General features: G+C 42.7%; 1 protein-coding gene across 1 annotated transcript; it reads right to left on the bottom strand.

Annotated features, from left to right (window-relative positions):
• Positions 1–2787: 2787 nt before the first annotated feature.
• LOC115462485 (PR domain zinc finger protein 8-like) lies at positions 2788–5752 on the bottom strand. The gene is made up of 3 exons (XM_030192479.1): positions 5531–5752; positions 4644–4875; positions 2788–4166 (listed from the first exon to the last, which is right to left on the bottom strand). Exons 1-3 carry the CDS (start codon positions 5747–5749, stop codon positions 2941–2943), a joined length of 1677 nt encoding a protein of 558 aa, XP_030048339.1. The 5' UTR covers positions 5750–5752; the 3' UTR covers positions 2788–2940.
• Between the last annotated feature and the right edge of the window lie 12429 nt (positions 5753–18181).

The following is an 18181-nucleotide window of genomic DNA, read 5'->3' as shown; positions in this document are numbered from 1 at the left end:
AAATGAGCATTTCAAAAATTAAGAACGGGTTTTACATATGGATGTGTTTCGAAATCATCCTCACTATCCAAAAATGAAATATTTCCAAACATTGAAAACACTAGTAACCAATCTGTAGATTTCATCTCTTTTTTTGATTAACTGGTTCCTAATTTTGGAGTGCGATTTGCCTCCGAAAAGGCCGTGGAAACGAATCACAGCTTTAAATTAAACGTTTCTGAAAAACTGCAAAGATTTTGAAACTCTTGGCACTGGTAGGCTGTATTCAGATCTTTTACATCGGAATTCTGAAAGGTTGTGCATGAGGCATAAGGTTATATTTTTTTTTTCTCTGAAAGGTGAGAAAAAGAGAGACACTTGAGCTATAGCTTCTTACCCTGTCCCTCCAAACTGCGTAGGTAGAACTAGTAGGTATTTTTCCTCCTTTCTCCTCCTCTCCTGCCATGCCCTCCCCTCGTGAGGTAAAGTCCAGGTTGGGGTATGGAATAAACGGATTATTCCATTACACTACTAGCTGGGAGACACCTTTTGCCATGCATGCTGTATACAAAACCTCAGAAAACCACATCGCCCCCAAAAAACAGCCACTTATGAGACTCATTCTTTGGTGCATTGTAGTTGCAGACACACAACACTCACCCGTGACACTACGTAGGTAAAATGAAGGGCTGGGTAGCAGAAAATACGACCGTACAAGCTAAAGGTATGTGATCCTAGAGTAGCTTATAGACAATTGTATTCAGTTCAGTGCAGGTATTCTCAAGTACCAAAAGCGGACAACCTTTCTGGCCTGGGTTTTTTTTTTTTCTTTCTTTCTATTTCCCACTTGTATTTCCTGATGCATGCAACACAAACGTTGCTATTAATTATGTGCCTAATACACCTCTGTTATTCCATCGCCCCACCACAGTAAAGTATACCAGGGAGCCCTGAGTCCCCTTGTACCTTTTCGAAAAGCAAGTGCACCCCATTAATGCCCACCCTTAGCTCCAGCCCTGTGTTTCCCAAAGGAAGTTAAACCCATTTGCAATTTGTAGTTATCTTTTTCGATTTCTTGGGTACTTTTTAGGTTGACATTTCTCACCCTTACTAGGAGTGCATGGTTGAATAATAAAGACCTATACATTGCGTTTTGGTAAGAGGTTAGCTATTATTTCTAAAGTCGGTAGCATGAAGGTGGCAATCAGACTTCACAAACCACACAGTATTATAGTGTCCAGTTTGAAGAAGGCAACATGAACTGCAGATAAATGAGCCTGCCCTAATCTTAATAGCTACTGTACTAATGACATAATGTGAAGAACTATGGGGGTATTAAAGATCAGCAAACTGCTTTGCCTATGGGAAAATGAATCTAGACACATCTCCACTAGGTTCCAAAACAGAAGTATTGAGGGGGAACACTTGTACAGAGCCCACCCTAATGGGGGTGGGGGGTGGGACTAGCCAACCCACCTTTTCCAGGGCTCTAGGCCTTCCAGTGGCAGGAAGGGAGGTGAGCCATAAGGATGGCCCCCACCGAGGACCAGAATCCTTCCTGCTCATTGGAGGTGGCTTGCTCTCCCACCCTTCCCACTCTTATGTTACCAGGTGATTTACTGAGGGGGCTAGCTTTATTGTCACAGCTTTGGGGGGGGGGGCTACTCGAGCTTTACCCGGTGCAGGAGGAGGTCTTTCTGGACAGGGCCCAGATGTTCACCCAGCGGTGTACATTGGGCCACAGTCCAATACAGACGTGGAGGGCCATGTCTTGAGGGGCTTTAGCCTACAGGGCCTCAGTGTTCACCCGGCGGTGTACTTGGGGCCCCAGCATGAGAGTTTGGCCTTGCTGGTATGGTCGGTCAAGGTGTTGCTGTTAATTCAGGGCATTAGTGTCTACTCAGCAATGTACACTAGGCCCCAGATCAATACAGACGTGGAGGTCCACCTCTTGAAGTTTTAGTCTTGCCCTCATGTAGTTAAGGAAGTGTGATTTATAACTATTTGGATAAATAAGGTTATTTGCCTTATAGCCCCGGTTCACCAATAAAAAAAGCTGCTGCCTGTTTTATATCCAAGCAAATGTCTGTCTCAATTGATGTATTGGTGTTATATTTACATGCATGGTATAATTGTATATAATGGAAAAGGGGGGTGTGAGGTAGCCCCTCATTAATTAAAGATGTTGCTTTCCAGACATTTGTCCACTACATTTTAGACATATTTTTTTCTTTTCTATTGTGGACTTGTATACAGAGCATTTACTTTGAAGCATAACTCTCTCAGGGTTCTGGTTCAAATTTTTAAATTCCAATATTGAATAAATGCTTACCAACCTCCAAGTGCTTTGAAGAAAATAAAGTCATTTATTGTGAAAACATCCAACATACCCAGCTTAACTATAAAGGTTAATAAATTTTTTTCAAGAAAGAAAAAACATAACTATTTCAGACTTAATTTCACTGGCACAAAATTACATTTTGTATGAAAAGGAAACACATTCACAGGATCGATGACATTCTGCAGTGAATTTTACCATCACTTCATGGTACATGCACTTCCCAAGGAAACTTTTTAGTGGAATTTCGTCCTTAGTTTTTCAGAGCACAAACTGTCATCAAATAATGCGGAGAGTGTAACCTCCTCACCCCCTCGACTGAACTTTTATATCTAAAATAAAAATTTACCCTGACATATAATTATTGTTACATCTAAACCGTAAGTGCTTAATAATTTAAGTAGAAACGTATGATAAATGCATCAATATGCTGCAATATATGACATTTTAAAAAATGTACTTTTCTGTTGCTGTTTTTGGAAAGTGAAAATACGTGCATTCAGGGAGAAAAAGAAATGTGCCTCTCCAGAGTTCCAATCCACAGTTTTTTTTTTTTTTTAAATCCCTGGACCCATTTGATGGGGTTTTGGTTGTGGCTCTCCCAAACTGCATAATCCCTTACATCAGTTGTGGGAGGTCATGTGCCTGGACAAGTGGTGACGCTCCCGGAAGGACTCGTTGCAGATGGGGCACTTGAGCTTCTCCTCCCTCCTCCTCTTGACCAGGGGCTCCATAGCATACTCCTTCTTGTGGTGCGAGCGCATGTGGTACACCAAGTCCGAGGTCATGCGGAAGGAAGCGTTGCATTTGGCGCACCAGTTCTGCGCCGGAAGGCAGAGGGAGGTGAAGGAAGGCGGCAGCAAGGTGAGCGTGGAGGGCAGTTGCAGCTGGAGGGGCCCCGCCGCGGCCGGGGAGCTCTTGGGCCAAAAGGCGGTAGCGTAGAGGAAAGGGCTGCGCTTGGAGACCCCGACCCCGCCTCCTGCCCCTCCCCCGGCCCCGCCCAACTCGGCAGCGGCGCCCGACAACTTGGCGGCCAGCGAGTCTGCGTGGTAGATCCGGGCGGGGCCATCTCCTACCACGTGGCACTCTAACCCCGCCCCCGCGGCTGGCAGCAGCTTGGGCACGAGACCCTGCAGGGGCGCGTGGCCGTAGGGGGAGCGCGCGGGCTGGCTAAAGGCGCTCTTGCGCTCGTCGGAGCTGGCGAGGCGCTGCACGCTACTGAAGGCGCTGGTGCTGCTGCAAGTGAGGGCGGCGCTGCCCTCGGGCACGGGCTCTCCCAGGGTGCTGCTGCTGGCAGAGGAGGAGGAGGGAGCCGGGGATAGTTCCCTGTCCTCGCCCTGCTCGGCCACTGCTGCTGTAGAAGAGACGGTGGCTCCTCTCTTCACCTCCACAAAGGCGCTGCGCTTGGCCTCGCCTGTCTCCGGGCTGGGAGGCGCGTACAGTCGGCGGCCGCTCTCCTCTAGGCTATAGTAGGCGCTGGGGCGGAAGCTCTGTGGGCTGCAAACCAGCTCCTCGGCCGGAAAGCGGGCGCCCTGCTCCAGCCCTTCGTCGGCGCCCTTCCGCTTGGCAGGCTGCGGGCTCTCGGGGACCGGGGGGCGTTGCTGAGGTCGGGAATTCTCCAGGTCCCGCGCCAGGTTGTGGAAGTCGGTGGTGGGTTTGGTGTCGCCTTGCGACGGGGCGGGCGCCGTTCGGTACTTGGGCTGTTGTAGCTGCTGGTTGGTGTTGGCGCCCTCCAGCGGCTCCTCCGGGCGCTGCAGCCTCTTGGGGCAGCGGAAGCGCACGTGCGCCGCGTGCGGGAACTCGAACTGTGAGCGCTGGCCGCATTCTCGACACGTGTGCGGAGAGCATCCTGCAGAGAGAGGGAGAGAGAAAGACAGCTCAGTACTTCGTTCATTTGGAAATGGAGAGACGGCTAGGGACACTTGGAAGAGGGCAGGGAGTTGTGGTCATAACTTTTTACCACATTTTTACACCCTCTCTTTCTAGTCCTATTAGTGCATTGCAAATTACAATGGCCTTCTTGAGCTTTGAGATGATTGTGCATTGATTCTTTTTCTGTGTTTATTTTTTTTTTTAATTTAGATATAAGTCCTGATTTCCCTATTTCAAATCAAGGGTTGCCGAGTGTGTTTGGTAGGAGGTTGGGAGAGCCTAATTTTTGTATCTTTTATTCACCCCCCCTCCCAAATCCCTAATTACAGTGTCACCATGAGCCCTGGTGAGTTTGAAGGAATTTACAGAGGAGAATGGCTGCCCAAAGCAATCTCTATGTGGTCTAAGTAATCTCAGGCCTTATGAATCCAGAAAAAGGATCACAAACACTCACCGTTCATTTTGTTTTGGGTCCTGGTAGGGTTTAGCAATAATAAGTCCGTCAATTCTTTACCATACCAAACCAACAATTCCTCGTCTTTCACAATCCTGCGGAGGGATCGGTAAAATAATTGTCCATTTTTTATATAGGCTTCCAGATTCTGCTCTTCCTTATCCCGAGCAGACTGTACCAGACGGAGCCACATGAGACCCTCAGAGGAACCATTTGCAGCTGAGGTGTCCACCTGCCAAAATATATATGTACAAACAAAATAAATCTCACTGTGCAGGGAAAGAAGCACGCCAGTATTCTATTAATTGTTAAATCCACCAAAATCAATTCGGGTCTTCTGTACAGGGTAAGCATGCAGTTTCTTGTTAAAACAACCAGAATCCCTGTAGAATTGAATATTTACAATACATACTTAATCTGAAATTTTAAATTAGTTGGGCAATAGTGAATTACAAAAAAATCTATTACTTATTTGTTAGACATTATTTATTGCCTGTCTAAACATAATTAGGAACAAACAATACATTTATTTAGTGGAAAAAGGTGTGGCTAAGCTTGTTAAAACAAAGATTTCAAATGATTTGGTGTCAGAAGAAACATGACAAAATATTAATTTTCCTAAATTTGTATGAAGAGAATCAGCATTAGCAGTAATCTCAAACTATACATCTCACGAGCATATAAAGTTATTTATAAAGCCTATGCTGTACACAATAGTAATTTTGTTTTCCTGTGATTCGGCAGTGTCACAAGGAATGCAGGTGTGACTCTCCACGAAAACATGATCCTTTTCCTGTTAGGTTCTCTTTAACAATTTAGATTTAATGAAGTAGCACAGTGCATTTCCTCTTAAAATCTTTTTTTTTTTTCTGTTTGTGAAATCTTACCCGGAATATGTAAGGGACGGTTCTCTTGTCGGTGGATTTGAGGGCGATAAAAGCTATGCTGTCATACAGAGAAGTGTGGCTCAGGATGCAGGGACCGAAGATGGCATTGGCTGGGATATCACAGGTCGTGTACACACTGGTAAAAATGTCCGTCAAGCATTGCTGAACAACTTTGGCATCTCCATCCCAAATCCCCCTTTGAGCCCCGATGTCTTCCATCACTATGAGAAGCCTAATAGGAAAATAAGGACCATTACGTGATTTCCTATAGTAGGATACGCATGTAGCTGTGAATTTATAAACATTGCATATCTAGCTTTGTAAATATTATTAGGTACAGTATGAAAGCAGTGCTTATCTACATTGACGTTCGGCACATTCTTAAAATCGAGCATTCCAAGTGCAACAGGATATATCGATCATATATTTAATCACAAATAAAGATAAAACAGGATTCAGACATACATTCAAAAGTAACAGATAATCTGCTATGGCTATCATAGATGCAGGAAGAGGGACATAACCCTAGTCTTCAAAACAAAATAAACTTCAGTAATCGGGAACAAAAAAAAAAAAAACCTGCCTCCCCATCAAGCCTGTTTCAGAGAAGGGTGGGAGAGGAGGTAAATCGTGCCCTAAAGAGGGGGCCGGTTCTCGCAGGCTGTGACAGAAGAGCATAGCGAATGGATTTCAAGTGGATTGTCAATGTCACTGATTTCATGTCAGCTAACCTTTAGCTCTAGACTACAAGAGGGAACGTATGTCTTCTCATTACCATAATCCAGCACTTTCCCTCGGAGACTTTAATTAAAAGCAGCAAGCAGAGGTAATTATTTTTACCTCCACACACTTATTTATGGATGAGGGTGAATCCCAGCTACATTGTTAGACAAGACCATAGAGCCAGTCAAATGTGACTTGTGAAGTATGCAGGTATATTGTGCAAGCGGAAAGCACTGCTCTTAAATACCATTTTGTGCAATGAATCATTTCTGCTTTCCTAGGTATGACATCTTTATAAGGTACTTTCACATCAGTGTGCCACTCGCCACTTTTCCCCTTGTAGCTTATTAACGTATGCAAGATACAATGTTTATTATCTATTTTATCCACACACATTTCAGTACTTGAATGCTAATTAAGTACTGCAAACAGACAGCATACTTTTTTTTCGGTTTGAAAAAGTTTCTGCAGAGCATTCAAATAAGATCTTAATCCTTGAATACGTTTATATTTATTGCTCATTATTAATTCAAACCTTTAAACGTCTCAACTCTTAGAGCATTAATTTTCAATAATGAGATAATTGATACCTTGTCATTTTCCCCCCAGGTAAGGAACCAAAAGAAAAAAAACAGCCAAATGCAATATGAAAACAGACCCTACACAGCACACATTAAATAATATTATTCGAGTAATTAATGCCATCTGCTCATGTTCCCTTGCTTTATTATCCAATAAACATTGGAACATTTCAAAGAAAATTGAAGACGCATGCCTGAAACTTTGGTTTGCAGACGAGCAATTTTCATCCTGATGTCAATATAAAAATCTGTGCATTCTCACATCAGACATTGCTAAAACACATAACTCCCCCTTTATTCTCTGCAGACTACAGGGTTACTACCCACTCTACTGAAAGCACCAAAACAAGTGAGACATTTGTAGTAAAAATCGTAGCCTCCTGTTTTGTTTTGTTTTTAAATGTGCAGCTTTCTTTTTTTTAAGCCTCAATGCTTGTTGCAGCCATTCATTTTTTTTTTAAAACTCTCGGCTACTGTCCTTTTTTTCCACCAGCTTTTCATTGTGCCCGAGGTCGCCAGCGTCACTTAGGATAACAGCGGGAACGCGGTCATTAAAATGCAATTCTCTCGAACAATACAGGGGAAATGGTCCTCGGAACGATTGTTTTAATAATGACGGTACTCCAGCTCTTCCTCTCTGTCTCCTTGGTTGATTAAAAGGCAGCAGCCTAAGAAACTGCCCCTCTTCTCTCTTCATCATCGGCTATAAAAACCCAGTTTTTTTTCTTATTATAAAAAATATATATAAGGAGGGGGGGGGGGGGGGGGGAAGGATTGTCGTTCGTTCCTTTCCGTAAGGTCTGTCATTGTTCGCGTGGCTACAAAATCTCCAGCTCAGCGCATCCCGCTTCTTAGTCCTTTCCTTTGTACGAGTCTTCTTGACATTGCAATCTCTCTGCCTCCCAGCTGCTACAAAAATGGAGGGAAAAAAATGCATATTTACTTACCAGAAATAAAGTCAGACTATAATCCTAAACACAAGGAAGCCGGAAGCTGGCATGGGATAAGATTGACTCCTCTTTCCCCCTCCCTCCCCCCCCTCCAGCGTCTTTTGAATTAGTATATTTCCATGACAGTAAAAGATGTTAGGGTGATGATATCCACTGTTCTGGAGAGATAAAGTAGAAATCAAGAAGAGAGAAAGAGAGACAAGAGGGAGAAAGCGAGAAAGGGAGTTGTACAGATGGACCCGATGCAGTGACTGACTGGCACGCAGACACACACTTTTTGTTTGCTGCACATAATCTGCCCAATGACGCGTGACAGCCCATGCCCCCTCCCCCCCTTTAACTCTTTCATAGACGAACACTTCTCGCCCCCGATCGCCCTGCATCCTTTTGCTGCAGCTGCCTAGCTGCTGCGGCGACTTAAGAAGGTCACGGGGGCTGGCTCCCCGGAATACTTATCCCAAAGTCACATTATTAACGGGGTTTGATTACTATTTGGGGTAGGAAGACTTCTGCTGTATTTTAACGTAATCCTCAAGATACGAAAACAGAAAAGTAAAAACAGTTCTATCAATATGTTTATGACAGTTTCTTTTACTGTTGGAAATGCGAAAAGTTCACAGAAACTTGTAAGCTAGGTATAAAAAGAAACATATAATACGGTATTACTTTACCCATTAGAAATTGGGGGGGGGGGGGGATTCCTCTGGGATCCCACGCTCCTGCAGATGAAGCGATTCATATTGTCCAAGTCTCATCAACTACTGACTGAGACAAATCCAACAATAAGGCTGCTTTGGGCATTCATTGGCAGTAAATACTTTTCCTAATACCTTCAAACATGGACAGATGACCTTACACCCCCCCCCTCCCCAAAAGCAGACCTGAGAAGTAACAATTGAGCCAAATAAAGAAGATGTACTCCTGGTATGTATGTACACACCTCAAAGCGCCTTCTCGCCCCTTTTTTGGTTCTCACGTTGATTACTGAGCGAAAGATGCGGCCTGCACCATTCTCTGCAAGTGACGGGGATCATTTCCTCAAGTTTTGGGGGCAACGATCGGCCTACGGATTCACGCACCCTAGTAAAAGCCAGGAAACAATATTCACTTTGCATTGATTCAGCCGAGGAATGTGGCTCTTCCTTGTCTGCAGACCATGGCTATTGTGAAGTGCTGTCCCCTTGAGGTTAGGGGAAAAATCTAGTAATCTTCCAACATGTACATTTAGCAATGAATTTGGCTCCAGCCTTCACTTCATGTTTTCTCTAGTGTAATTGTACTGTGTACCAATACATCATCTCATGCAGTCTCCCCCTACATCTCCCCCCCCCCCAACACACTTTAATGGGAAGAGATCTTAGATTGCTTTGCATATGTTTTTTTTAAGGCATTCAATGTTTTCCTTCTAGCCAGGATAGTTCATTCTTCTCATTATAGTCAGCAACACGTTTCCCATGTTATAATATTCTTCAGGACCTGCCTCCAAAACAAGCATCTATCCAATTTACAAAGCCGAAAGGGAGGGTACAGATTTATGCTAGACTGGGAAACTTTTCACTAAAGAATGAAAAAGTTGCCAGTACATTCCGAGGTTCTATCAGGACATGTAAAGGGGTCAGGCTCCAATGTTTGCCACTGATACCATTGGATTCTTCTAACATGAGGGCAAAGTAATACGGCAGAGGGTTGTGGGGGGGGGGGGCAGTGGGCACTGGACGGGAAGAAGGCGACAAGAGGGGAGGAAGTGAAAGGGCGAGAACTATGTATATGGCAGAAATGACGCGCTCCCGCGTCTTTTAGCCAGATTAGAGGGTGGTTCTGAATGGACAGCGACTTTCCTTCTTTGAACCTGAATAAGACATGGCCGTCACTTTCCACTGCATCCGCTTTCATCCCAAGAGAAAGAGAAAAAAAGTTGAATCCAAAAGCCACCTGACAATGCAGGGATCAGCAAGAAAGAGTAAAAAGCGACTTTTATATAACGGACCAATTATGTTTTTTTACCTGTAAAAGCGACGTTCTTCCCCCCCCCCCTCTCTCTCTCTGCTTGCATCTTTAACAGCTGGGCACTGCAAAAACACCTTTTCACGCGATATCCCATGCAAGCGTTTTCAGCTTAGTGTAAAAAAAGTGGGAGAACGACCAAGGCTACCAGAAACTGGAGGATGTTCGTTAATAAACAACTTTATTAATAATTTGAAGACTGGACACAACGTTTTCAGCTTAACCTTGACAAGTATTTTTCCTACAAGCTGGTCTTTGAGCTTCTCCGGTAATTAGTAAGTAGGGCAGAACCCAGTGAAACTACATTTCAACACAGCAATATTTCCCGGAAACTCAAGGGACTCTTAGTTGCAAACTAGTACCTCGCCCAGACCATTTCTCCATCCATTCAAGAATCATAAGAGAATGGTTTAGTATTAAACCGACTTGATGCATTAGAAAAGGGCAGGACATTTATTTCGCAAAAGGTATCTTAAGGATTGAGAACTGGAGAATAACTGACGTTACCTGATATGGCAAAAACCTAAAGCCAGAAAACAAAGTTTGGATCTTTTAAAACAAAGAATAAATTAAAACGGCTGGGCAGGAAGGGATAATGTTATAAACCTTTCTGAGTTGCTGTGGGGCTTATCTGAGTGTGTGTGGGGGAAATAGTAAAATCTAACAGTTGTATGCAAGAGAAAGCAGAGGTAGGTGCAGGCAGGGATGGTGAGGATGGTTAGAGAAAATACAAAAAGAAGAGGAATCAGAGACCTGTGAGCTGATATGGGTGTGGGGGAGGGGATGCAGGGAGCTTCTAGCTGTTCTGCTCAATGTTGATTCATACAGAGCTCCTTCTCTAGGAACAGGACACACACCCTAATAGACTGCCACTTTCTCAAGAACGCCCTCCCTGGATGCACCCTAGAATCCAAATACCTGCCGTATATAACACCTGATTAAATATGTAAAAACGGGAGAACCCAAATAAGCAGGCATCAAATTAAGCAGAGAGAGAGAGAGAGAGAGAGAGATGTGCGGAGCAGATGAATATGGAGTTTATACTCCAGAAGCTGGAGGAGGATTGGCTTTCGGGGTCCTGCATATCCTCTATACTTGAGCATTTGGTCTCATAGAGGCAAAAGTCCAAGTGTCACATACTGTGGGCATTTAGATGCTTCTAAAAAGATTGTAAGCTTTGTGAATGATACAGTCCTTGCCTTTGTGCTGCAAGTTAACTAAATAATGGCCATTACAAGGGTGGGTGGGGGGCTAAACTCCGCAAATTATATCTGTTTGGAAGGGACCTTAAAGAGTTTTGTGCTATTATAAACTTGAATGCAGCCTTGAAATAAAGTTTGGTGTTACTAGTTACTGAAACACACTCTTAAACATCGAGATGCTCCAATGATGAAAGCCTCCTTCAGCCAACAGTTCGTCTGATCATCGCGAAACTAATTTTATTCAACGTTTTCTTTTTTTTCTTTTACTTATTTTTCAGCTTTGCAGAATTAATTGTAAACAGTCATCCCAACAGATCAGAAGCAAATAGCTTTTCATCCAGGCTTTTGTGACAGTGTCATGAAGTCACTTTCGTCTAGGCATGCAACTCTACACAAATTTTCCCTACACCTTGTTTTCATTCGTGAGATGCTCTGCTGTCTGTCACCCAAAACTTTGCAGAAATACTTATCTATACAGAGCCGTGTAAAAGCTTTAAGGTCGATGTTTTAGTATTGAAATTGAGCTAAAACAGGTAACAAAGGTTAGCACTATCTTGTTGGGCTTCCCGATTGGGTCTAATCGCACTCTTACCACACTCCCTGCCTATGAGAGAAACCCGGAAAACAAAATCCTAAACTTTTGGGAATGCTCTTATCACTCTGGCGTACAAGTGAGCAAAACTACTTTCTTCAGTGCCATATGAGCTATTCTGAGGTTATAAGGATGAAGGGGAGGCAGTGAAAAACAAAGCTTGGGAGTGGCCCGAAATTGTTCTTTCAGGGTCGAAATAGCACAGACTTTACTGTTCATTAAAATCTAAATGTGATGTTTTTATCTAGAGAGATAGTCTTCTTCCAAAATATTTAATTATTTAAATAAGTATTTTTACGTGCTTCCTGGATACTTCAAAGGTCAGTATATGAAATTTAGATCGAAGCTGATATAAGACTATTAAATTAGAATAACTTTTATGCATTTCGGTGGATTGGGTTTGTTTGTCTATTCAACTGTTAGTCAGGCGATCAGTGAACACCACCGGTTGACACGTATCTTTATAGACAAATGATCATCTTACCCAGCTTACAGAATCAAAGCAGCCTAATGTAACTAATATTCGTTTTCAACAGCTAAGTGCCTTTTGCTGATGGGTGATCTTAAACGTATATGAGATATACAAAAGATAGTTCTAATATATGTATATTTATGGCTAATATTTAAACCTTAAGCAGACTGTAATATATGGCTTTTCAGGCTAATCAGCTGTAGGATGAATGCTTACATTACTAGGGGCAGAGAAGGGTGGTTCAGGTTGTTCTGGAAAATAACCCCACGTGCATTACAGGAAAGGAGAACATTCCCTGGACTTTCCAGCGAAACTGCTGTAAACCTGCCTGATGCCTCAAATTAGGTGCAGGGATTTTTAGTCAAACACTGCAGTAGAAGCATATCAATAGCAGAACGATATTAATTACACAACAGCATTAGAAGTCGAAGCTCCTTATGACCTTGGGGAAATCACTTAAATCTCCATTTTCTCAGGTATCTGATTAAATTGTAAGCCCTCTGGGGACAGGGATATGTCTACTGTACCCGAATGCAATGTTGAAGCTACTACTGAAAAAGCATGCTCTACATGTAACTGACTGACTAACTAACTAACTAAAATGAACGGGAGGCTACGTTTCCAGTGACTCCTGCTTGCTTTAAAGGTATTCCCGTTTTTCTGATGAAAGGAATGTGCACAATGTACTTTGATAACTTTAGCTTTCATTACAGAAGTTTGCATTTTAAAAAAAGTGCTTCAGAATTTGGTGCAGGAAGTAGTTCAAGTCCCAGTCTCTATGGCCCTTTGGTTTTTTTTTGTAGGTTTAAACACTTGACAAAGCAACATGAATCCAGGCTGCTGTTATTACTTTAGAATATCTATTGGTGTTTTGGGTGTCTGAAAAAACTGAATTTGAACATCCATAGTCCATGGACGTTCAAATCCTGATTTTTATGAAACTGGGCTATGGACATCTAAAACTGCAGTGTGTCCCTCTGGTGCAGGGGTGTGGTCTGAGGGTGTTTTGTTTGGGACTAGGGAGGGGCCAAAATATGGACACCCAACACCAATTTCAGAAGAGGAAGAGACTCCTATGTCCAAAAGGATGGATGTTGTTATTTGGAACTGATATTCCACATGTCCAGGTTACAGAAAGTTGCTGTGATTGGGCAGCTCTCCACTGGAGGGATTAAGGCAAGTCACCTCCTTAATTCCCCAGTGGTTGCTGTCCTCTTTCCTCCCAAACTATGAAACTAATAAGGGTACTGGACACTGTGACAGTTTCAGGAACTATGGAAGTTCATGGTACTTTATTTTTAAAATGATCTTCTTAATAGACTTTTATGTGGAGTGCAGGTGTAGCCTAATGGTCAGAGAAGGGTCCTGAGACCTTTGATTGTGAGTTCAAATCCCACTTCATCTCTTTGTGTGTGTGTTTTTAATTGTGAGCCTTCCTACAAAAAAATACCTACTGTACCCAAATGTCCACCACTTCAATAGCCTTCAGGCTTGCAGGTTTCCTATATATTCAGGTACAGTAAGTATTTTTCTGTCTCCAAAGAGCTCACAATTTAAAACAAAAAAAAAAATCACAAACAGCAGAAGTATTCAGTTCATTGCTCTAACATTTAGGGTACTCTTCCATTCCACACTGCTGTCTATGTGGGCATTTTATAACTTGGATTTTCTATGCTGCCACAATGACCTCCATGTACCTTGTTTTGTCTCATTCATAATTTGGATGTTTCTGTTTGTAAAATGGATGTTCATGGTGGATGCAACCAGCCACGGGTGTCCATTTCTCATGTATTTTCAAATAGGCTGTACTTCTGCAGATCCTGTTCTATGTATGAACTTGGATGTCCTTTCTAAAATTTGGTTCAATATTACCAATATTATTACTGGACAGAGTCCTGACCTGCATACAGGAAAGAAGGAATTCATCCACCTTTAGTTCACTACCACAAAATTTTTGATCATAGAAAAGTAAAAGGATCTGAGAATTGATAGCCTCTTCCATCTTGGAGTTGACGATTTACTCTTGCATATCATATAAAGCAATAGCACTGTCTACATTTATTCAGAGAACAGCTTTTTTATTGTTTCACCCCCCCCCCCCCCACTTTTCCTCTCTGGGTCTTATTCCTACCTCCCCTTTCACTTTTGGCATAATAAATATTACTTCTTCTCTCGTTCAGCATGATTGGAATCACTTGACCGTGACCATGCCATCTATTCTATTGGGTTGTTTATATCCTGCCCTTAGCCATATAGGACCAGATTCTATATATGGTGCCTGAAAAATTAGCACTGAAAAAAAAAATTCCACCTAAGTGTATTCTATAAACTGTGCCAATGTAGTTTATAGAATACACCTAGCAGGTTTATAGAATACATGTGGAGGCGTATTTTACAAAGTTAAATAGCAACCTATGGAACTTTGTAAGTCTAAGTGCTTTGAAAATGAGCCCCCTAGTGGTCATGCCTGTGTCTACATCTAGGTGCATCCAAAAATTGGCATAAATACTGGCACTTAAATTAGGCATGGAACAGGTGTATTCTATAACCCTTGTGTGTAAATTTTCCGAATGCCCATGATCCACCCATTCCACGCCACTAGCCATGCTCCCTATTTGGCAGGGCACATTAGAATTTAAGTGCACCACTTTACAGAATACACGTGGAGGGGCATAATTGAACAAAAACGTCTATCTCCATGGGCGTTTATCTTCGAGAACGGGTCCGTGAAGAGGCGGACCGAACCGTATTTTCGAAAAAAATGGACGTCCATGTTTTATTCGACAATTTGTGAGCTGGGCGTTTTTGTTTTTCAGTGATAATGGAAAATGAAAGCGCCCAGCTCAAAAACGAATAAATCCATGGCATTTGTTTGTGGGAGGGGCCAGGAGTTGTAGTGCACTGGTCCCCTTCACATGCCAGGACACCAACCGGGCACCCTAGGGGGCACTTTTACAAAAACAAAAAAAAAGGTAAAAGAGCTCCCAGGTGCATAGCACCCTTCCCTTGGGTGTTGAGCCCCCCAAATCCCCCTCAAGACCCACCGCCCACAAGTCTACACCATTACTATAGCCCTAAGGGGTGAAGGGGGGCACCTACATGTGGGTACAGTGGGTTTGGGGGGCGGTTTGGAGGGCTCCCATTTACCAGCACAAGTGTAACAGGTGGGGGGGGATGGGCCTGGGTCCACCTGCCTGAAGTCCACTGCACCCCCTAACAACTGCTCCAGTGACCTGCATACTGCTGCCAGGGAAGTGGGTATGACATTTGAGGGTGAAAATAAAAAGTTGTGAAACAGCATATTTTGTGGTGGAGGGGGTTTGTGACCATTGGGGGAGTCAGGGGAGGTCATCCCCGATTCCCTCCAGTGGTCATCTGGTCATTTAGGGCACTTTTTGGGGCCTTATTTGTGGAAAAACAGGGTCCAGGAAAAGTGCCCTAAATTCTCGCTAAAAACGCCCCAGTTCCGCTTTCGACACGCCCCCATCAACTTTGTCCGCATCCGCGACGGAGTGCAGTTGAAAACGTCCAAATTCGGCTTTCGATTATACCGCTTTATTCGTTTTTGTGAGATAAACGTCTATCTCCCGATTTGGGTCGCAATATAGGCGTTTTTCTTTTTCAATTATAAGCTGGATAGTCACTTGTGCACGTAAATTCTCATTAATGTGACTTATGTGTCAATACTAAGTGTGCTTGTAAGTGGCAATTATCTGTGCCAATTGTCTTACTAAGTAATTAAATTGTGCACAGAAATCCAGAATACAACCAGATTTGTGCACATAATTTCGGTCACGCTATATACTGTAAATATTACAGTAGAAATAATAATAATAAAAAAAACAACTTTAAAACCAGCAGATCAGATTATTGATTTAAGAACAAGTAAATTTTAATTCCAGAAGTTCACTCATTAATGACTCATCTTAAATTACTAGGTACGGATTATTTCAGCTATGGCCAGGGCAATTTCCCAGTTTCAGGTGGAAGTGGCAATAGGAAAAAATATTCAAAAACTTTAAAAACTGAGGGGTTAATATTTAAAGGAATTTACATGTTTAGCAGAGGCTGCTAAATGTATAAAGCCCCATGAATTTTCAGTGGTTATATATGGATAGTAAGGCTAAATATTTCTCCTATACATTCTGGAGCTATCTTATCTGTGCTGGGGCACAGTGAGGGCATTCCTTCAAGCTATACATCTAGCAAAATATTCAGCTGCCACAAAGGTTGTCTTAAACTGTTTATACAGCAACTGAATCAGACACTATGGGGGGTAATTGTATAAGGAGCTACTTAGATATAGGTAGCCAGACAGCATGTCACTGCCAAGTATGTGGACACACACATGTAAATGACTATATTCTAGCTATGCAACTATTCTGTAAATAGGCCCCGGTTTTCAATGGCTTGTACTTAGCAAGTGGGCATTCGAATGGGTGGGGGATGGGCAGGGCGCAGAATTTTGTGCATAAGTTAAAAGAATTGCAGCATTTATGCATGTTCTTTAACAATCTAGGTGCTAGTATTTACAGCGGTTCTGTGGCTGGCGTAAATGCTCATGTCTGAAATATAGGTGAATATTTTATATTATGCCAGTGTTCTATAAAGAAAAGTAGAATTGCCCTCCACAGGTATGTGTATTCTCTGCTGTTGACCATAGGTGCAGTGTTGCCAAATTCGTGTGTGTGTTTGTTTTAAATACGATGGCCACCAAGGTTAAATATTGGCCCATAATATACATTTTTTCAAGAACTAAATAATCATGGCAAAAGAAAAATTAGCATTCAGAACTACAAAGCTTATTTTATCAGATGTACCTGCATGCATGCCCCTGGTCTGGTGGGGCAAGGGGAGGCCGGCCCTTGGCACAGTTCTCATGTTTCCCTGGCATGCTCTAAACTTTGTGTGGTATGAAGAAGATGCCAAATGAAAAGGTTATTTTGGACACACACACTCATCTCATACCGGGAGAAACGTGTCATTGGAAGGTAGAAGAAAGCGAGGAGGTAACAACTGTTTGCTTTCAGCAGGTTTAATCCTCCTGCTTTGGTAAGGGTCCTTACATTATGGTGTTCCCTGGGGGGGGGGGGGGGTGGCAGGTTTCCCAGTCTTAAGTAAAAGCCAAGAAGAGACAGGCCCCAGCTACTTGCTCAGACCCAAACTCTTGGATCCTAGCCATAGAGACAAAAGAATGAAAGATGCAGCTCCCAAGTGACCTCGTAAGGCAAATTTCTTGCTCTGTATTGTTATGGGTTCTAACCTCACATAAGAAATTATGACAATGAGACCCAACAGCCAGCAAAATAAGTATTTTTTTCTAACAAGCATGCACAATAAAGCAAATATCTCGTACCAATAAGCATGACACCACTAAAACACTAAACAGGTAGATGCTAGAGAGTCACTGCCAAAGAGTCCATGTTCAAATGAGGAAGTAGCTGTCACTTAGATGTGCCTCCAGGCAGGTGTAAATGCTGATACATTAAAAAAAATATTGCATTCTCATTTTAAAATGTAGAATACATGTATAATGTTTTACACTGCCCTAACCATGCCCAGAGCACAACCCCTTAAAATCTATAACCCACATCTACATTTATAAATAGTAGCATTGCCATTTTACGTGTGCACATGCATTTGGATGCATGTAACCATTCAAAAAATGACCTCCTGAAGGTCGTACGGAGTTTAATTATCTTTATTCAGGCCACTAGTGGCAGCAGTCCAAATGTGAGCTGTGGAGACCCCCCATGAGTGTACTATGGCAGCACGAAATGAATGCCATTTTAATCCTCAGCTACTGTCGAGGAAGTTTCTGTTCTTTTGGGAATATGGCTCCCATTTATGGACTGGAATTTCAAAGAATGGTGAAAATCACTTTGGTCAGTGTGAAATGTTCATCTTAGGGTCCTATGAAAAGAGGTGATTAAAACACTGGTCTTGACAAAACCCATTTTTAAAAGACAAGGCACACCAGAAATCAAAGACTGAAAACAAGCAAAAATGGACATAAACTTATCTGGGTAACAAAATGTAACAGGAAGAATAGAAGCAGGGAAAAGGAGCATCAGAATGAGGAAGACTTAAATGGACATGTCAGACTAACATGTAATTAGAGCCTCTA

The sequence above is a fragment of the Microcaecilia unicolor genome, chromosome 2, assembly GCF_901765095.1.
Source record: "Microcaecilia unicolor chromosome 2, aMicUni1.1, whole genome shotgun sequence".
Taxonomy (NCBI): Eukaryota; Metazoa; Chordata; class Amphibia; order Gymnophiona; family Siphonopidae; genus Microcaecilia; species Microcaecilia unicolor.
This window is presented reverse-complemented; position numbering and strand designations above follow the sequence as displayed.